This window comes from Dipodomys merriami, unplaced genomic scaffold (assembly GCF_024711535.1).
Source record: "Dipodomys merriami isolate MVZ:Mamm:240054 unplaced genomic scaffold, mDipMer1.0.p SCAF_41, whole genome shotgun sequence".
Classification (NCBI taxonomy): domain Eukaryota; kingdom Metazoa; phylum Chordata; class Mammalia; order Rodentia; family Heteromyidae; genus Dipodomys; species Dipodomys merriami.
The window spans coordinates 3,941,560-3,958,964 of NW_027205715.1; the positions used below are offsets into that span (position 1 = coordinate 3,941,560).

A 17,405-nucleotide genomic window follows, 5' to 3' on the forward strand; every position below is an offset into this window, starting at 1 on the left:
TGTGTGTAATGTAGAATGGTAGCCAGTAGCTACAGGAGGCTAGTGAGCATGTGAATATGAGAATGGGACTAAGGAAGTGAACTCTTCATTTTACCGAATTTAAGTAACTTCCTGTGGGCGGCAGCTACTGTACCATACTAGATAGGGGATGCTTATGTGTAAATGGATGAAGGTTTTAAAATCTAAAATTATGTGTGCTTAAGTTTATTTATTTCATTTATGTTCTACTTGCATTTAATCATTTTTGCTTTACAACAGAGACAGCAAGATTCCAGAATCTTTTATGACAGAACCTGGGGCCATGAAAGCCCTATCACTGGACATGAATCCAATCAAGTTGTCACAGTCTCAGGGAGACACTGCCCATTGCATGGAACCTTCAGCAGCCTCAGATTTGTTTGTATTTTCAATGAAGTTAAATATTTTCTCTTCCTACTTCTTCCCCCAAAAGAAAACTTAGTTCTTGTTTTTGTTGTTTTTAAGGATTGAACTCAGCACCTCCTATTTGCTAGGCAGGTACCTGCAGCCTTTTTTTTGCATTGGATATATTCAAGGCAGGGTCTAGCTTTATGAAGAGGCCAGCCTGGGCTGCAATCCTACCTCCCTGTGTCACTGTGTTTCTAAGTGCCACTGTGTCCAGCCACTGTGTTTCCCTGGTTTCCCTGGTTGGGATGACAGGCATATACTACGGCACCCAGCCAATGGTTAAGTTAAGAGTCTCTGGGCAAGTCTTAAACCACAAACCCCTGATCTCCACCTTCCAAGCAGCTAGAACTACAGGCTTGAGCCACCACACTGGCTCAGCAATGTTGATTTTGCCATTTTGCCTACTAGTCTTTGCCAAAGGAATAAAATAATACCTGGGATGAAAGCAAAGATGGAAAAATACTGTAAGGTAAGTCATTGTTTTTTTGTAGAGCTCACTAGTCAGACTCCCTGTGGTTACTAATTCCTTTGGGAATTACTCTTCAATCTAGTAGTTTCTGACCATTAAGCATGAAAGACATTTTTGAAATTTTATCTAACATTCTATGCTATATTGCAGAAAGATATTGCCCCTCCTATCCACTGCTACCTTCAGAAAGCAGGATGGACATGAGGCACTGAGAAACACTTGCATAATCAGACTCTGAAAATGCAATGCTGGGATTCTTTACCCAATCTGAGGATGATATGCTATGTTGTGAGTCTGTACCTAGTCAGTAATAAAATATATTGAATTTAGGCCTCTAGGGCAAGGGCCAACCTGACGGTTCACAGGGCACCACAAATGCCTCCACACTAGGCTTGACTCTAGTCTGAGACGATGTGGAAAAAGGTAGGTGGGTGAAGCTGTATCTCCCTATTCTTACTGACAAGTAGACATGTCAGTAGCTATAACATGAAACCTCAAACCTACTACCTCATCAGGTCTAGTGACAGGTGGCTTGTGCAACTGCTCCTAAGAGAAAACAATAATCTCACAGAGCTAGTTCTTCAAACCCTATTCATCAAACCCCAGTCCAGTCTTGATTCACCCTTTTTTATTTTCTAATCAGTATTTCACAATTTTATTGAAATCTCACCTAGGCAGTTTTCTTCAATAATGACTTTAAACTCAGGGCTTCATGTTCACCAGGTTGGTGACTGACTACTTTAGTTCTCCTAGTTTTCTGAAGCAAGAACTTCTTAATGAACAGCCCAATTACTTATGAGTAGTACTTACTTTAAGTAGTTCATACATATAAAACCGGATATCAAAGTCTGTCAGGATCTGGTAGAGTTGCTGAAACAGATTTTATAAAATAAAGTTAGCCTAATCTCCAGTGCACTTTGTTATCTAAGGGCTGGAATTTTCTGTCAACTTTATTAGCATTTCAGTTTCTACTGAAAATCCTAAGACGTTCACTGCCTGATGTGGAATAAAGGTAAAGATGAGGAGTCCAAAATTTCAGGGGCTAGGAAGGTGGCTCAGTGGTAGAGCGCTTGCTTTGCATGCCTGAGGCCCTGGGTTCAATTCCTCAGCACCACATAAGCAAAAAGAAAAAAGCCAGAAGTGGCGCTGTGGCTCAAGTGGTAGAGTACTAGCCTTGAGCTGAAGCGCTGAGGGACAGTGCCCAGGCCCAGAGTTCAGGCTTCAGGACTGGACCCCGCCCCCCCCCCCCAAAAAAAATTCAATTTTCTGGAAAAAGAATATAAAAAGAGACAAGAACTCCAAGAGATCTTGGATTTTTGCTATTTACTGCACCCCAATTGATGATGGGTAGATATATATACACACAAATACCTCTATTCTTGACATGCCAAAGACCTACCCATTGGGAATTTGAAAGAAATAGAAATTTCTTTCTTTCTTTTTTTTTTTGGGTCCGGTCGTGGGGCCTGAACTCTGGGCCTGGGCGCCATCCCTCAGCTCTTCAGCTCAAGGCTAGCACTCTACCACTTGAGCCACAGCGCCACTTCCGGCTTTTTTCTTTTTTCTTATGTGGTGCTGAGGAATCGAACCCAGGGCCTCTGGCATCCAAGGCAAGCACTCTACCACTGAGCCACCTTCCCAGCCCAGAAATAGAAATTTCTAAGAGTCAGAGTATGAAGTTCATTTAAAGCATCCAAACCCTACACTACTGCCTTTGGTATTCAGACAATTCCAAGTAAATCTCTTTCCCCATCAATGTAGGCAGCACCTTCTTTTATAAAGAACTTTTATAAAGTTAGTCAAATCCCTTAACTAAACTTCCCTTCCTCCTCTGTTGGAAGAGAAAACAGTGTGTCTGTTAAAGGAGGAAAAAAACCAGATGTTCATACTGGTTATCTTCAAAGAAACTAATAGCAAATGCTTCCATTGACCATGTGTAAAGTACTAGCCACTCTTCCTTCTTCCCTTCCAGCTCAAGTAGAATACGCAGCTTCACTGACCTCAGACAGCTGCTAGATCATGGCATTGTCATGACCCAGCCCAGGCCAGGGCACTGAGTGCCTTGAAACTGCTTCAGTGCTAGTGGCTGCCCTGGTTTAGCTGAATTGCAATGAAACACAATGGTACAAATAAGCAGCTTCAGCTCCCTAACAACTCAAGCCTGGGTGATCTGTTCTCCAAGCCCTGCCCAGTGAGGCAGGCCTCTTAGCCAGCACTTGGCTGCAACTGACAGCCAAAATGTGCGGGTGGAGGCTCCAGATACTATCTTGGGTTAAGGAGATCACTCAGAGGGTGTGCTCAACTGAATGCCAAGTCAATAAATAGCTTGTGAAAGAGAAAAGATCAAATTCTCTATCCCTCAGAGGGCTGGAATATTTTACTTCAGAAAACGAATACAGGCTATTTTATTTGGTCTTTTATCTGTGAAAAGCTTATATAGCATGTGCTATATATATGAGGCATCTGTGTAAATCGACCACAGGTATAAAAATAAGTGCCCTTGGCCTCAAACATAGCAACTCCAACCAGTAACACTTTTATTGAATATAAAGGAGAATAGCTATATAAAAGTGCTTGAATTAATGTATTTCAAAGACCTGGATCACTGGCTGCCATTCACCTTTCCTTTTTTCCCCCCCTTTTTTTGGAGTTGAGGGACTAAAGTGCATCTGTAACATTAATCCCCAGGCCTAAAAATCAGACCTCTCCAAGGCCCAGCCTGGTTTGCTCTAACTGTTGTTTCTGTAGGTTTGATCTCCATCGAAGTTCTCACGAGTCACCCCATCTGAGCACCCCAGCCTGCATCTGTTCATTCACACCTCCCTATCCAGAGGCCTCTCCCTCGATCTCCTTCTTGGACCTCTTAGACCACTTGCTCACCACCAGGACTCAAAAACGGCAGCATCCCCAGAACATCCCTCATGCAGGAACTGGTAGTGACTCTAAACATGAAACTACTTTCTATCCAGAGTCCCTTGCCACTTGCCCTGCAGGTTGCTCTAGCCTCACAGAGCAAAATCGCATGTGCTCTATGAACTCTATCCCAGGTAGGGAGGCCTCTGCTGAATGAATGTATGTTGTTTCTTTTTAATAACATTTACCAGTCAGTGGAATGAAACACCTGTCTTCCAAGAAACAAAAAGCCCACAAAACATAGAAATGGAAACTTCACAAGAACCATACTTTTCCTCCAGCTACATGGAGATTATTAACCAAACAACTGCAAAATATGAGCAGGAAGTTAGCTTTGCTCACATTTGCATAAACCAGTCCTTGTCAAAAATAAAACAAGGCTATGCTCCCCAGATGATTATAAAGGTGGTAAGGAAGAAACTGCTTGTAGTTTCTCTGTATTTCTCTAGAAACTGGCTTAACTACAGGATGATTCTAAAGGGCCCTGGGGTCAAGGTTTTTGTTTTTTAAATCTTGGTAATGGGGTTTGAATCCACGACCTCATACTCAGCTTGCTCAGCTGGCTGGTACTCTACCAGTTGAGACATACCTCTAGCCCAGCTTTTTTCTGCTACTAGAGGACATGGAAATCTCATAGACTTTTCTGCCTGGGCTAACTCTGAACAGTGATTCTCCAGCTCTCACCCTCCTAAGTAGCTAGAATTATGGGCATGAGGCACTAGCAGCCTCTTGGGGTCTTTTACTAAAAAATGTCTGAGAAAGGCAGATACTTCACCTTCATCATCAGGCTCAGGGGATTCTGGGTCCAAAGCTGCCCCATACAATGGCCATGATAGGCCTAACTTATTCCTGCTACATGAACAACAGAACTTCAACAGATTCAAGATGTGTGTGTATGTACACCATAGCCCCAACAACTGCCATTCAAGAGGACTCTATGCTTTGGGGTTATGTGCTCTAACACACACAGCTCAATCTGAATTCAGGAACCCCAGTTTGGGTTCTTCATAGAAAAGATAAAATGAGGAAGAGGTATAAAGTGAAAGAGGTATTTAAATGTCAGTTACCAGTTTAGATACTTCTAGAAGGTAACCAAAAAAAATCAAGGTCAACATTTTTAGAAAATTTCTTCTTTGTTTGAGACAGGGTCTTGGTATGTAGCCAAAGGTAGTCTTGAACTCATGATCCTCTGCCTCTGTCTCTTAAGTACCCGAATTATAGACATGCACCACTATATCCACTAGAACAAATCTTTGAAAAAACAAGTTATAACACATCACTCAATGCATATTCATTTGTATTTAGACTGTTCCAAAGGCATAGAAAGCCAAGAAGCATGTCTCAACAGAAACTTATGTTTCCCTTTAAGAAATTTGAGTTTCTATTGCCATTAATTTGTTTTGAAGTTATGTTTTCCATTCTAAGGTCTACCATGTTTTGTTTGCTGTAACTCTGATATACAGGCCCATAAAAAAAAAAACTGCCTCTCTATTATAACAAGGGGAAAATTAGTAAAAATTGTAATTTAAAAATTGATCGAGGGAGCTGGGAAGGCGGCTCAGTGGTAGAGCGCTTGCCTTGCATGACTGAGGCCCTGGGTTCGATTCCTCAGCACCACATAAGCAAAAAGAAAAAAGCCGGAAGTGGCGCTGTGGCTCAAGTGGTAGAGCACTAGCCTTGAGCTGAAGAGCTGAGGGACAGTGCCCAGGCCCAGAGTTCAGGTCCCATGACCGCCCCCCCCCCCAAAAAAGGAGATTTTTTTTTTAGAAAACTCAATTGATCATGAGCCATATATTCATGAACACACAAAAATATAGAGACTACTGGCAGTCTGGACTATGAATTCTATGTCAGATGGCAAGACAGTGTAGTAAGTTGCTCAGCTGCACTGAAGGACTGGGTGGAGCATGTGGCAGCAGCTCAGGAGTGAAGCTCTGGGGGTGCTGCCTGCTGCTTACTTGAAGATGACTCAGCAAAACTCCAAGTTGGGGTGGGGGGAGACAACAGGAGGGAGGGACGGAGGGAGAATGGGGGGAGAGAGAAGAGAGGACTGCTTACTATGTGGCAAAACTTTTAACAACTGAGACATCTAGGTAGAGGAACAATGCCTAGTGACCACACTACCATTTTTAGTTGGTCTAAGATTTCCAGGTAAAAAGTTTGTAGAGAAAAACCCTAATCCACAAATTTAAAATTTGCACTTAGATCTAATTCACAAACTATGTAGAACTAAGTTTACAACCATGTAGTTTGTAGCTAAAATGGTGCTTGGGATCTTAAAAGAATCAAGCACACGATTATCAACTAAGCAACAGGGAAATCAAATTAACTGACTTTATCTAAAGAAGTTAGGGACTAAAACAGTCAAACTTTGAGAAAACTGAAGGAAGAAAAAGAAGGCTCAAGCAGAAACAATGAAAAAAAAAAAGTAGCAAAAAAACCCAACTGAACAAAAGCTGATTCTTTGGAAACATCAAGAGATCTCTAACAATAACGGTTAACTTTTTATTAAAAAGGAACAAAGGTACAGATATTTAAAAAATGTAAATGAAAGCACCACTGCAGATTTATGTCAATAAAACTGAAAGTGAGTAATTTTAGAAACTGTTCAAAGGCCCGGCACCGGTGGCTCACACCTGTAATCCTAGCTACTCATGAGGCTGAGATCTGAGAACTGCGGTTCAAAGCTAGCCAAGGCAGGAAAGTCTGTGAAACTCTTATCTCCAATAAACCACCAGAAAACCAGAACTGGTGCTTTAGCTCAAGTGGTAGAGTGCTAGCCTTGAGCTAAAGAGTTGAGGCCCAGAGTTCAAGCCTCATGACCAAAAAAAAAAAAAAACCCCAAAAACCAAACCAAAGAAAACAAAAACCCTTTAAGCTGTTTAAAAAGGAAAACCTGTTTAAACTCTTCCTCTACCCTGCCAGGGATGTAACTCAGTGGTAGAGTGTTTTCCTTATTAGTATGTGAGACACCTTGGGTTCAATCATCAGTACCACCATGATTAAAATAAAGTTATCAACAGGTATGATGATACAATCTGTAATACCGAAATTTGTGAGGCTAAGGCAGGAGAATCTCAAGTTTGAGGCTAGCCTTTTATAAACAGTGAAATGTTGTCTTAAAAACAAAAACTAATATTGGGGGCTGGGAAGGTGGCTCAGTGGTACAGTGCTTGCCTTGCATGTATGAGACCCTGGGTTCAATTCCTCAGCACCAAATAAGCAGAAGTGGTGCCATGGCTCAAGTGGTAAGAGCGCTAGCCTTGAGCTGAGAGAACAAGGGATCTCTGCCCAAAGCCAGCTGAGAAAGAAAAAGTCCATGAGATGTATCTCCAATTAACCAGCAAAAAGCTGGAAGTGGAGCTGTGGCTCAAGTGGTAGAGCACTAATCTTGTATGTGTGCGTGCGTGCGTGCGTACGTGTGCGTGCGTGCGTGCGTGCGTGCGTGCGTGCGTGCGTGCGTGCGTGCGTGCGTGCGTGTGTGTGTGTGTGTGTGTGTGTGTGTGTGTGAGAGAGCACAAAGTGAGAGCACAAAACCTGAGTAGTAGGCAACTCCCTCTCCCACCAAAAAAAATACTGGGCTGTAGGCATGACATAAGTAATAGAGTACCTGCCTAGCAAGCACAAGACCCTGAGTTCAAACCCTACCACCTACAAAAACCAACAAAACCAACTGTACTTGTGTTAGTAACAAACTGAACAGCTTTCTGTGCTCTGACTTTATGCTGGGGATGGATCCAGGGCCTTGCCTACTCTAGGAAGTGCTGTACCACACAGCTGTGCCTCAATTAATACACTTTTGACTTACCCTACTACTAAGCCAGGGGCAAAACACTCTTTGGGTGATCTGTTAGAACCAGTTATTAAGATACTTTACAAAGTATATTAGGATAAAGGATAAAGAACTGAAATGTTCTTAGTAGGCAAGCAAGGTGGGAAAAAAAAGCCTGATGGATACAGAAACATTAAGCCAACTGGTTGCCCTGTTTGTGACCTATCTGTTTTTGGCCAGTCCTGGGGCTTGAACTCAGGGCCTGGGCACTGTCCGAGTCAGTTCCAAGCCAGCCTGGACAGGAATGTCAGTGAGACTCATCTCCAATTAACCACTAAAAAGCTGGAAATGATTCTATGGCTCAAAGTGGCAGAGTGCTAACTTTGAGCATAAAAGCTGAGGGACAGTGCACAGGCCCTGAGGTCAAGCACCAAGACTAGCACCAAACAAACAACAAAAACCCAAAACACAAAAACAAAACCCCCAATCACTTGGCACCTGACATTTGGCACCTGACATCTTTTAGGTTGGCTAAATCATGATGGGGACCTCCAGTTAAACGTAGCACATCAAACTCCTCTGCTTCTACCTAGAGCTCCTCTTTAAGTAACAGTGAGAGGCCTGCAAGGCAATAACACTCATGAACTGAGAGAGTGGGAAAGACAGTAAGATGAAGCCAAAAACTGTCCAGCTGACCTAACAGACCACAAAAGCTGAAAATTCTGCTAACCAGTGAAGGGTGCAGATTTCAATCTGAAGAGTCACAAAAAGGCTCAGGAATGGGTGACCCCAGACCTCAGAGATGAACGATGAGCAGTGAAAACAGCTCTCCTCAACTTGTGACAGTGACCATGCCAGCAGCAAGCTGTCCTCCAGACAGGAGCTGCCCGCTCTCCAGAGTGTCACTCAGAACCCCGGCATTTCAGACAGTGATCACAGAGACAAACATAAAGGAATCTGCGAGAAAGATACAGAAAAAGCAGGAAGGGAGAATATATAAAACTGAGAAAATAGGAAGCGATTACATAAACAATGTAAGAACAGAAAACTATTTTTAACACTTCAGAGACCAAAATGGCTTTTTAAGACATTAAGTCTAACATCTGATTGAATTCTAGAAAGTGAGCGAAAAGGAAGAAGAAAGGGGAGAGAAATCCAAGGACAAGAGCTGTAGGCTGACAAAGCCCAGCCAGTCCCCTGAACAAAAGATGAAAGGAACCCACAGGAAGGCACATCTCTGAAATCTCACAAGACTGAGGATGAAGAGAAAGCCCTGAAAGCTTTCACAGGAAAAAAAAAAAAAAGCCACGTAAGATAAAACTGTAATGGCTTCAGCTTCGGTGGGAATACCAGAATAAGTCTCTAAAATGGAGGAAGTTCTGAACTGTAACCTAGAAATTCTATGCCCTGGCAAATACATAAATTGGAAGGATAAATCAAGATGGGTTCAAATGTCAGCCTGGGAACACTGTTTTTCTCAATCCTTTTAAAGAACGCTAGAGGAGAGGGTGAGCATCTTCAGAATCCTTTGAGGGAGAATCCTACAGAAATATAATTCCACACATATGGCATTCAAATCCTGCCAACTCATCCATATTATGTTATTACATTAACCTGACAGACAGATGTCACTTTTTGTGTGTTCCAGTCTGGGCCCGGGCTCTGTCCCTGAGCTTCTTTTGCTCAAGGTGAGAGCTCTACCACTTGAGCCACAGCACCACTTCTGGCTTTGAGTAGTTTATTGGAGATAAGTCTTATGGGGTTTCCTGCCCAAGGCTGGCTTCAAACCACAATCCTCAGACCTCAGCCTCCTGAGTAGTTAGGATTACAGGCATGAGCCACCAGCACCCAGCTACAGATGTCACTTTTCTGAAACAAAATAGCTAAAATTTTACATGTGTGGTTCAATAACTGGTTATTAATAAAGCACAGGTATTTAAAACTTGGGAGAACTACACTTCTATTTTTTGTATTATTGGGATTTAAATTCAGAAAGCTTGCTCTTCCTAGCCAGGTGCTTACCACTTGAGCCATTCTTCCAGCGGTAAGAATTATGCTTTGATCAATAAAAGCAGCTTTTAAAGGCTGGACAAGGCTCATGCCTATAATCCTAGCTATTCAAGAGAAGGAGATAAGAAAGCGGTATGATTGCAACCGAGGCAAAAAGTTATTGAGATACCACCTCAATCAATAAACTTGAGTGTAGTAGCCTGTAATCCCAGCTATGCTGGGTAGGAAGATCACTGTCTGAGGTCAGTCCTGAGAAAGAAAAATTCTGGTGACCTTACCTGTAAATGAGTGAAAGCAGGAGAGACTAGTAGCATGGTTCAAGGACTCAAGTAGTAGAGTGTCTGCCTAGTAAGTGCAAGACCCTGAGTTCAAATGTCAACTCGCAATAGGAAAGGGACTAGTTTTTAAACTTGTGCATAGGAAGATATTTGGTTTCATTTTAATTAGCCTGGTGCCAGTGACTCACACCTGCAATCCTAGCTACTCAGGAGTCTGAGATCAAGGTTCAAAGCCAACCTGGACAGGAAAATCCATGAGACCCATCTCCAGTTAGCCACCAAAAAAATCAGATAGATCTGGCAAAGTAACAGTCTTAAACAAAAAAAAGCTAAGACGGTGCCCAGGCCCTGTGTTCAAGCCCCAGCATGTTCATGCACACATATAAAAGATGGATGGATGGAAGGAAGGAAGGAAGGAAGGAAGGAAGGAAGGAAGGAAGGAAGGAAGGAAGGAAGGAAGGGAGGAAGGAGGGAAGGAAGGTAGACAAGCTTATCATGTATAAAATGGGTAAACCTGAGTGATTCATAGGCACAGTGCTTGAGTACCTAAGCACTACTAGGTTACTGAATGAGAAAACTAATTCATGTTAACAGGAACATCTATTACATGGGAAATTCAAGACTATATATAATGCTTGCTATTTTTTTTTTTTTAAACGCTGGTCCTGGGGCTTGAGCTTGGTAGGGCCTGGGTGCTGTCCTTAAGCTTTTTTGCTCAAAGCTAGTACTCTACCATTTTGAGCTGTAGCTCTACTTCCAGCTTTTGGTGGTTAATTGGAGATAAGAGTCTCATTGAATTTCCTGCTCAGGCTCATTTCAACCACAATCCTCAGAGCTCAGGCCTCCTGAGTTACTAAGATTATAGACACAGCCACCAGTGCCCAGAGCTACTATTTTATAAACAAGAATATCCTTTTATCTTAAGCTTATTTTTCTCTAACCTTCAGAGTGATCATAAAAGGATAATTAAATGTGAAGATCCAGCTCTTACATTTTCCCCAAAGAATGACGTCTGATAGTAGCATCTTGTTCACTTGGGTTTCCCTTGAGCTACCATGTCAACTGGCAGATGCACTGCCAGTAACACCACTACTGAGAGGCCCACCAAGGCCTTGAAAACCACCACCACCACTCTATCATCACCGTGAGCTCTACCAATGCCTATAAAAGCCATTGCCATGGTTTTGTCTTCTACAATGAGTTCCAAATTGTTCTCAGAAAAAAAAACCTGAGCTCTATTCACAGGGATTGGTCTGCCCAGGCCAGCTTTGTACCCTGATCCTCAGATCTCAGCATCCTGAGTGGGCAGGCTAATAGGTGTGAGCCACCAGCGCCTAGCTCCATGAGACTCTTATCTCCAGTAAGCTACTCAGAAAAAGCCCAAAGTGACACTGTGGCTCAAGTGGTAAAGTGCTAGCCTTGAGCACAAAGGTACAGTGCCCAGGACCTGAGGTCAAGCCCCACAATGGACAAAAAAAAAAAGAATACTTAGACTGGCATGGTGGTTGCACACATGTAATACCAGCACTTGGGAGGCTGAAGGCAGGAGAATCATGAGTAAAAGGCCAACCTGACACAGAAATGGAGGGACAAAGGGTAAACAAATATAGCAATTATACACTGGACATTATGTCTAAAATAAACTATAGAACCTATGAGTAAGGAAGGGTAAGGAAAGAAGAGAGCAAGAGAAGAGGTGACACTCTCCAAAAAGAAATATATTCTTTACCTGACTTATGTAATTGTAACCTCTCTGTACATCACCTTTGTAATAACTGTAATTGTTTTTTAAAAGGCCAGCCAGAGTTATAGAGTATGACTGTCTCAAAACCGACAATTCAACAAACCATCAATAGTTGTAAGTTCAAAATAATATATATGAAAACACATTAATACCCTAGAATCAGGCTCTTCTAAAAGCAGTGACTTTTCTTTTTTTTAAGACCATCATTTTCATTTTACTTTAAAAAATTATTCTTGTAGAATGTTTTGCAACTCTCAGTAGCTCTTCCTTAAAGCAGGCTTTCAGTATCATTTCCTTTGTACATGGTGTAGACACAAAGTATTATGTGGTAGCTCCAATTCAACTGGCTTTTTTTTTCTTTTGGTGCTGGTACTGAGGCTTGGAATCAGAGCTCTTGTTCAAGGCTAGCGCTTTATCACTTGAGCCACCCACATCTTTGCTTCCATTTTTTTGGTGTTTAATTGGAAATGAGAGTCTCACAGACTTTTCTGCCCAGGATGGCTTCAAACCTTGATCTTAGATCTCAGTTCCTGTAGCTAGGATTATGGGTATGAGCCACCAGCACCTTTAGCTGCTTCCTTTACACCATTTTCACTGTATCACTTCCCATCAGCAATGTAAGATTTCTTACAAAAATGAAGTTAATATCCACCCACGCATGTATATGTCTAAAACAGCAGTGTAACTGATGAGGGATGAGCTACTCCCTGAGTAAGTGAAGGGAGACAAGTAACTTCACCAACACAACAACCCCAGCCAGTAGTCATGCTGTAAAGAATCCACTTTGTTATTTCCCACTCTCATCAACAATTTCTGACCCTACATATCATCACCTCCCCATCCTCTATCAACCCCATGCCAGAAAGAAAAAGTATACGCACCTTAAAATCTGTATTATTGATATATTCAAATACCAAAGCTGGTGTCTTTGACTGCAAGAGAGAACAGTAATGCTTTTTAGGGACTCAGATAGTGATAAATGGAATCTGCTTTTGCTCCAATGGTCTGTTCCTAAATCCTACTTAGATGAAAAAGGAATTCACTCATCAGAGACAACTTACTAAAAAAAGTATTTTTTTCATCAGATCTGGAATTTGCTTCAAAACAACCAGGATGACTCTCGGGCAACTCTCCGCAGGACTCTGAGTCAGGATATGAAAAGACACTTGCACACTTATGTGCACTGCAGATTATTCACAGTAGCCAAGCCTTGGAAAGAGCCCAGATGCCTCACAACTAATGAAGGGATCAAGAAAATGTGGTACTTATAAACAACAGAATAGTCATAAAGAAGAATAAAATGAAGTCATCTGCAGGGAAATAGATGGGTCTGGAGACCATCACATTAAGAGAAGTAAACTAGGCTCAGAACAAGTTTCCCCCCTTCATGGATGTTAGCCCTAAAATATAAACATGTTTATAAACACACACCAGATTACGTATTTGTGTATGGATACATATACCTGATCAATCTGACAGTATTCATGTGTAAGACATGATGATGAAACCCTTTTGAACAATATGCACTTCAGCAAAAAAGAACACTAGGAAGTTGACAATATGTCTTGTTTCGGGTGGAAGTACTGGGAGGTAGGGGAGGGAGGGCAGACAAATGGAGAAAAAAAGGGAGGGCAAATAAAATCAAAATGCTTTATATATATATGTCAAAATGGAACAAGAAAACCTGATACAACTGGTTTGGGAAGAGGAGAGTGATGGATGGGGTGACTTTTACCAAAATGTATTATGTACATAAAGGGCCATGTTAAATGAAAGGCCCTTCTGCAACTAATTGGTGCTAATAATGAAAAACCAACTAGGGTAGAAGTGAGGTAAGTGCGTAGGACTAAAACCGCTAGTCACAAGCTGATCAACCACTAAAGCTGGGTGTTGTGTATTCCATGTTGTTCAATATTCCTCACTCCATCATTCATATTACTCACTTCTGAAAATGGCTGACATTTTTCATAATTAAGTTTTAAAAAGGAAGAGCCTCACTTAGAAGCTGATACAAGAGGATCAACAGTTCAAAGCCAGTCTAGGCCACAGAGGAAGACTATTTTAAAACAAAAACCAATAAATACACATATACTCAACAAAAGAAAAAAAAAAACAGAAAACAAAAAAATACCCCCCCACAGATATTAGCTGGGCACAGGTGGCTCCCACCTGTAACCCTAGCTATTCAAGCTGAGATCTGAGGATCGTGGTTCAAAGTCAGCCAGCCCAGGCAAGAAAGTCTATGAGATGATCTCCACCAGAAAACCGAAAGTAGTACTCTAAGTGGTAGAGTGGTAGCCTTGAACAAAAAAGCTCAGGAACAGCATCCCCAGACCCTGAGTTCAAGCCCCATAACCAAACAACAATAATAACAAAAAAAACCACAAAAAATTCTTCTGAAAAATCTCTACTTTTTAAAAAATGTTACATCACACTTTTTGGCATGCTTGCTCAGCTGGTTCTTTATCTTTTGAACTATGCCTTTAGCTAGTACAGCTTTTTACTTTTTTAATTGAAAGTAAGACTCTCTTGGATTTTTCTACGAGGCTGGCTTTGAACCTTAATCCTCTAAACTTAGCTTTCTGAATAGCTAAGATTACAATTAATCCAAAAAAAAGAAAGGCTGGAGGCATGGCTCAAGTAGTAGATTATCAGCTGTGAGCAAGCAAGCAAGCTGAGTAAGCACAAGGCCCTGAATTCAAGCTCTGGTACCAGCAAAACAAAACAAAATAACAACAGCAGCAAAAACCTGGTTAAATTATTCTTAAGGGAGAGAAAACTTATGGACCCACCTACAATAGCTAAAGTATAAGCATTTTAGGCCTGTTTTAGTTGTACAAGGGAATGTGTTCTGGGAATGAAGAGGGTGGAAACAAATTCTATAGACACACATATGAAGACAGCCTAGTGAAATCCACCAAGCAGTGTTTGTGAAAAAAAGGGGGGTGGTGGTGGTTAAGGGAACTTAACAGAGAGGGTGAATTTGTCCATAGCACTCTGTGTATCTCTATGGAATTATACCAATGAAATTCCCTGTACTATTTATGCTAGTAAGAAAGAAACATTCTGGTAGTATCTACAGACAATGTGAGCCCTCATGATGGATGTGGAACTAAAAAGCAGCCTAAGAAACAGCAAAGGTTCCCAAGAGTTGGTGGGCTGTGAGCCCTCAGCTCCAAATGCTAGGTGTAAACTCTCAAAAATGGTTGGCATAAGCAAGAATTTGGAGGAAGTGACACAGTAAACATTTGTGGACTGAATAAAAGTAACGAAGCACCAGAGGCCCCCCACCCACTAGCACCCTCAGCTACCAGGTACCTACCACAGGGTCTTTCACAGTGTCGATCAGCTTAATGATATTTGTTCCACCACGAAGGTTCTCCAGAATCTTAACCTCTCGTTTTATCTTCTTTTTCTTCACTGGCTTAAATATACAAGAGTAATCAGAAGTGAGACTCCCTTTCAAGTCACAATAATAAATACACTTTAAACAATGTAAGCCAATCATGTGCATGGTACAGCATACAGGAAAATGGGGACAAAATGGGGGTAATGGGGGTGTCTATAAAAACCTTTAACTGTAAGTTAAATAATTTAAAGACTCCTACAGTGTGTATAACAAGATTTTTAAGTAGTTACATCGAGAATACTTAAAAATTTTGAAAACATATGTCATACTTTAAAAATAAAATCTTACTTACTAGATACCTGCCAAATACAAAGCATTATAGCTCTGAACAGCTGTGTACCATGGACTCACAAATGGAAAAACTGAAAACAAAATGGCAAGACACCTGCTCTTCCAGTGAGTTACATGTAATTTGTCTTCTAGAAGTGAGGACTGCTTCACTGACATCAAGTTACACACTTGTTTCCCAGCTGCTGGCTCTCATTTCCTGCCACCACTCCCACTTCCTTACTATCCAGAATCTGAAATTCGCAGAGCCAGGGATGTTTCCCAACAGACCCCATTCCTAAAGAAAAGATGTGGAATTAAAAAAGGAAAATCTCATCTGATAACAGCAGTGATTAAAAACCTCTGCTATTTATCCATCTGCTAGAGAGAAAAAATTAAAGACTTTAATCAGGGCTGGGAGTGGTGGTACATACCTGTAATCTTAGCACTGAGGCAGGAAGGTGGAAAGTTAAGAGGCCAGTCTAGTCCACATTTTGAAGACTCCGTCTCAAAAACCAATCAACCAACTACCTTTTATTACAACCATTTTGTGTCCTAAATAGGCTAAAGAATTTGAATAAAAGTAGTTGAGTCAGGTACTAGCAGTAATCCTAGATACTCAGTCGGCTGAGATCTAAGGATTTAGGTTTGAAGCTAGCCTGGGCACAAAGTCTGTGAAACTCTTATCTCCAATTAACCACCAAAAAATGTGCAAGTGGAGATGTGGCACAAGTAGTAAAGCGCTAATCTTGAGCATGAAAGCTCAGGGACAGAATCCAGGCTCTGAATTCAAGCCCCAAGATTAGCAACTCCATAAAAAAAGTAGTTTTGAAAAAATAAATTATAATCAAATATACTTTGTAAGGCATGAAAACATAGAGGGGTGACTGGCACATGGGAAGCATTCAGTATGTTAGCTCTATTGATTTCAATTTTTTACTTAGTAAGTCATATTTAATCCTCACAAAACCTCTATGCACTAGTCAACAGAGTGGAGCTATTTGCCCAAGGTCATAGCTAACAGTAGAATGGTGTGCTTTGTGCTTTGACAGGAGACCTGTTTGCTAGGCATCATAAGTGGATGGGGAACACACCATATATGTGCCAGAGAAAGCATCATCTGTTGTTGGTTACTGAGTTACAGTAAGTTATAAGACAGGAAAAGAACTGAAACAGGGCACCTGCATCATCTCTAGCATGGGGCTGAAGTGAGGGCTGCAGCCTGGCTGTGCACTTGCACACAACTATGTCTATCATTCTTTCTTGGGTTCCTAGTAGGGAGATATGGCTGCTGTGTCTGCTTCCATTTCCATCTAGGAATCTTAACCAAAACATAGCCAATGAAAGAATCTACTATTTAGTGAGTAGTACTATATAAATAGCCTGATAGCTTCAAAAAGGTCAGTCATGAAATATATGAGCAACTCTTCCAGATTTACAAGGTATGACCACTGAATGTAACACATGACCTCAAACTTTCTTTCGCAATACAGAACATTATATGGATAAATGGCAAGTGTCAATGAAGCCTACAGCACTAATTCTGCATACAACCCTTGGGGTTATGTAAAAAAAAATTAGCCTTTTTTTTTAACCAAAACACACAATATGAAATATCCATAAGCATGGTGGCAATTTACTCAAGCACCTCAGAAAAAGATATATAAAATACTGTACATAGTCCCATATATGTAAGTATGTAGAAAAAATACATGAGAGAAAGAATAAAGGACAAAGTGAATGTTAATATGTAAGGAATCTGGGGGGAAGATGCATAGGAATTCTTGCAACTTTCCTTTCGGTCTGAAATTATGTCAAGAAGTTACAGAACAGAGCTGGGCAGGGAGCAACTCAAGTGGCAGATCAATTACTTGCATAGCAAGTGTAAGTCACTGCCAAACATATATAATTATTGGGGGGGGGGGTGCTGTCGGTCATGGGACTTGAACTCAGGGCCTAGACACTGTCCCTAAACTCTTTTGCTCAAAACTAGCGCTCTACCACTTTGAGCCACAGTGCCACTTTTGGTTTTCTGGTGGTGAATTGGAGGTTAGAGTCTCATGGACTTTCTTGTCTTGGCTGGCTTTGAACTGTGATCCTCAGATCTTAGCCTCCTG

The 17,405-nt window shown here is 41.4% G+C and overlaps 1 protein-coding gene across 1 annotated transcript in view; it reads right to left on the reverse strand.

Annotated features, from left to right (window-relative positions):
• Window positions 1-17,405, reverse strand: part of Csnk2a2 (casein kinase 2 alpha 2) — a 42,666-nt gene that overhangs the window by 14,211 nt on the left and 11,050 nt on the right. Inside the window, exons 3-5 of the mRNA XM_069992419.1 lie at window positions 14,935-15,036; window positions 12,494-12,544; window positions 1,706-1,765 (exon numbers count right to left, since the gene is read on the reverse strand). Coding sequence (XP_069848520.1) covers window positions 1,706-1,765; window positions 12,494-12,544; window positions 14,935-15,036 — 213 coding nt within the window. The remainder of the gene's footprint in view (window positions 1-1,705; window positions 1,766-12,493; window positions 12,545-14,934; window positions 15,037-17,405) is intronic.